Here is a 3,503-nt window from a genome sequence, read left to right as displayed (position 1 = left end):
AATTATTAAAACATGCTCCATTACTTAATAAATCACATTTACATTTCTTTCTAAACTTATAAACATACTTACAAATTATCTAATAACTAAATATACTTTCTGTTTTTAATTGTAGTCTGTGTTAACTAGTCAGTTATTCTTGCCTGTTCAGATTATTTACATTGTCAATTACTATCCACACAGTATAAATAAAAACCACAGTTTCACGTTTACATTAATAAGTCAGGTTTTCATAAAATTGGGATATCCAGCAAAACATACACCTTGGTCATTAGTGAGCATCACCATTATTCCCCAATAGTAGAAATATCACATTCTGAGAGAAGATTACATCTCTCTATTTGGCAGATAACCTTAAGCAAGATCATGGAAGTATCACAATTCTCCACTGGTTCTTCTATTACAACTATTATATGAGTAGTTATTAATTCCTCATAGATCAAATGTTAACAGAGCCCCTTTCTGAGAACTAGACGTTTAAATCCAAGGCAATGCCTCTGTAGGTGCCTAGAGCTACTGAATTGTGCTATAACCATGTTCAGTCCTCTGAAGAGCAAGTTTTTTGGATGATCTCCAAATCTATTGCATCAGGATCCATCTGCACATATATACATTTTTAAATTACATTTTAAAAAGTTTATATTAATTTTAGTTCCATTTTCTTTCTCCATCTTTGCATTTTAATACTATTTCTCTTTTTAAAAACATTTTACCATGAGAACTCTCAGTAAAAATTGCCCATATTTTTCTTTTAATATTCTGTAACAAATGCTTTTGAAACTTAAGAGGGTGCTTTTTTTTAATGTTTGCATATTTTATAGTTACATGCAAATCACAAAAATAATTATTTGACTCTATGTACCGATAATTAAAGTTGAATTTTAAGACATTTTTATGGAAGGAAATAATAAACTTTCTAGAATTATTAGGTAATTAAGAATCATAGGGGACAGGTACCTTTAAGAACACACCCCCTTGTGACCAAAGTAAAAGTCAGATAGGCCCCTCAGGGGCTAGAAAATGCCTAAGCGTGTAGAGTAAGAATTTGCCTGGCTTCTGAGGTATAAACTGGTAATTTTATACTCTAAGTACAGAGATGACTCAAAAATTACCATCACTGTAACTAAAGAAGCTCCTTACAAGACATGTGGGAGAGTACACAGCTTTTTGTTTGTTTGTTAACTTTTAGGCTGTTTGTACATCTTTTCCAAGAAGCAAATTTTCAAAGTCCTCTGGTACCTAACTATGGGTCAAAATTTTTTTCTTGCCACAGTTCTCTGGAGAGCTGCCTTAACTTCCTTGTTCCGTAAGCTGTAGATGATGGGGTTCAGCATGGATGTCACCACTGTGTAGAAGAGAGCTAGGAGTTTATCTGTTCCTGGTGAATGGCTAGCCTTGGGCCTCAAGTAGGTGACAGATCCTGAGCCGTAGAAGAGTGTTACTACAAGAAGGTGGGAAGAACAGGTGGAGAGAGCTTTACGGCGGCCTTCAGGTGAGGGCATGACCAGCACTGCAGCTAGAATTCTGCCATAGGAAGCAATGATCAGTAAAAATGGGCTGGAAATGCAAAGGATTGCCACGACAAAGACTGCAGCTTCATTATAAGATGTGTCCCCACAGGCGAGTGCCAGGATAGGTGGGAGGTCACAGAAGAAGTGGTCTATTTCACAGGGGCCACAGAAGTCCAAGGAGAAAATATAGTTTGTCTGGCCCAGGCCCACCATGCATCCTACTCCCCAAGAAACTATTGCCAAGTGGGCACACACTCCACGATTCATTCGTGTTGCATAGTGCAATGGGGAGCATATGGCCATGTAGCGGTCAAACGCCATGGCTGCCAAAAGGCAGCATTCACTGATAGCAAACAATGTAAAGAAAAACATCTGTGTGGCACAACCCTCCCGAGAGATTCCTCGGGCCTCGCTCACCAGGCTCTGCAGCATCTTGGGTATGACTGAGCAAGTGTAGCCGATCTCCAGGAGAGACAAGTTGGCCAGGAAAAAGTACATGGGGGTGTGGAGGACTGGGTTGGTCCAGATAGCAAGGGCTATGAGAGCATTGCCTGTCAGTGATGCTAAGAACATGAGTAGGATGAGGGAAAATAGAAGGAAACACTGTTCAGTGACCTCAGAGAATTTGGCAAACGCAAAGTATTTGACAGACATGCTGTTGTCCTGCCACATGGAACAATTAAGACTCATGACCTGGGAAAGAGAAACACCAAAGTCACTAAAAAGATTCCTTTGGATGAGGGAAATAAGTCATTATTACTTTTTAGGAGTTTTAGTAAATCAGAGAAATGAATTTCTTACCTGCATTATAAAATTCAGAAATTACACTCATCCCCATACCTTTTCAAACCAAATCCTATTCTGTGTTCACTATCTCAGTTGATTTGTCCAAAATATAATCACCAAGCATAAAAGTTTAAAATGTTAATTTTAGCTCAATTCTCCCTTCATCCCTTCCTTTAATCAGTTGTCAAATACTACCAAATAAAGGGCCTCTTGTACCTATCCATTTATCTTGACACTGACTTGCTTTCTTCATTCATTCATTCAACAAGTATTGAGCCAGAGTATTTTGCAGTTACTGTTGTCGATCTTGGGATTCAACAATAAACAAAAAGCATTTCTCCCCAAATGGAAATTATACTTTAGTACAGTAAAACAAATTAATTATTCAATAAATAAATAATTGCTATGATACAGAGAATTAAAATGAGGGCATGTCCTGATGGCCAACCAATTGAGATCAGGTGGTCAGAGAGGATTCTTGAGAATGAGGAGCATGAGCTAAGACGTGAAAGACAAGAAGGGACAACCATGTGAACGTTGCATCACAGCCATTCAAATCCTATCTATATTGTACTGCTTAGATAATTTTTGTCATAGCAACTAATGTTTTTACTTTTAATATTTCTCGTCTGCCACTCTTTCTCTATCAGACTGCTCTTTGCTAAATAAAAATTACCATCGCCTGCAAGTGCAAATTCAAAGTGCTTAATAAGGTTCGTGAAAATCTATGGGCTGGGCCACTGACAATTGATAGAAACTTTTATTTCATCCCTTACCCAAATGGGCCTCATGTTACAGTTATATCAAATTACTTGCATGTTGAGTATATGCCTTGCTTACACATACTTTCTTTTGTTTGTGCTCATTTTCCCATGGGGGGCTGGACATTTGCTTCACTAATTGTCCACCTAGTAAATCGCCTATCAATATTCAAGTTCCAGCATAGTTTTGTCTTCTTTCTGGAAACTCTTTCCGACTCCCCTTCACCTTCATCCCCATAGTAGTCAGTTACATGACCCCCCTTCCAACCCCGCTGTGTTTTCACCACCCTATAACAGCTGTGATAGCACTTTTACCACTCTGGTGACAATTACTTGCTAATTTCTTCCTGACAATAGCCCCAGACACAGGTACTGCATCTGGGATTTCATTTATTTATTTTTGCTTGCCATTATACCTAGCACCCTTAACAATTAAGATCTCATG

General features: G+C 38.2%; 1 protein-coding gene across 1 annotated transcript; it reads right to left on the bottom strand.

Annotated features, from left to right (window-relative positions):
• Positions 1 to 1,250: 1,250 nt before the first annotated feature.
• On the bottom strand, positions 1,251 to 2,201 carry LOC112622551 (olfactory receptor 10C1-like). The gene has a single exon (XM_025382322.1). It carries the CDS (start codon positions 2,199 to 2,201, stop codon positions 1,251 to 1,253), a length of 951 nt encoding a protein of 316 aa, XP_025238107.1.
• Positions 2,202 to 3,503: the final 1,302 nt, after the last annotated feature.

Source organism: Theropithecus gelada, chromosome 4 (genome assembly GCF_003255815.1).
Source record: "Theropithecus gelada isolate Dixy chromosome 4, Tgel_1.0, whole genome shotgun sequence".
Classification (NCBI taxonomy): domain Eukaryota; kingdom Metazoa; phylum Chordata; class Mammalia; order Primates; family Cercopithecidae; genus Theropithecus; species Theropithecus gelada.
This window is presented reverse-complemented; position numbering and strand designations above follow the sequence as displayed.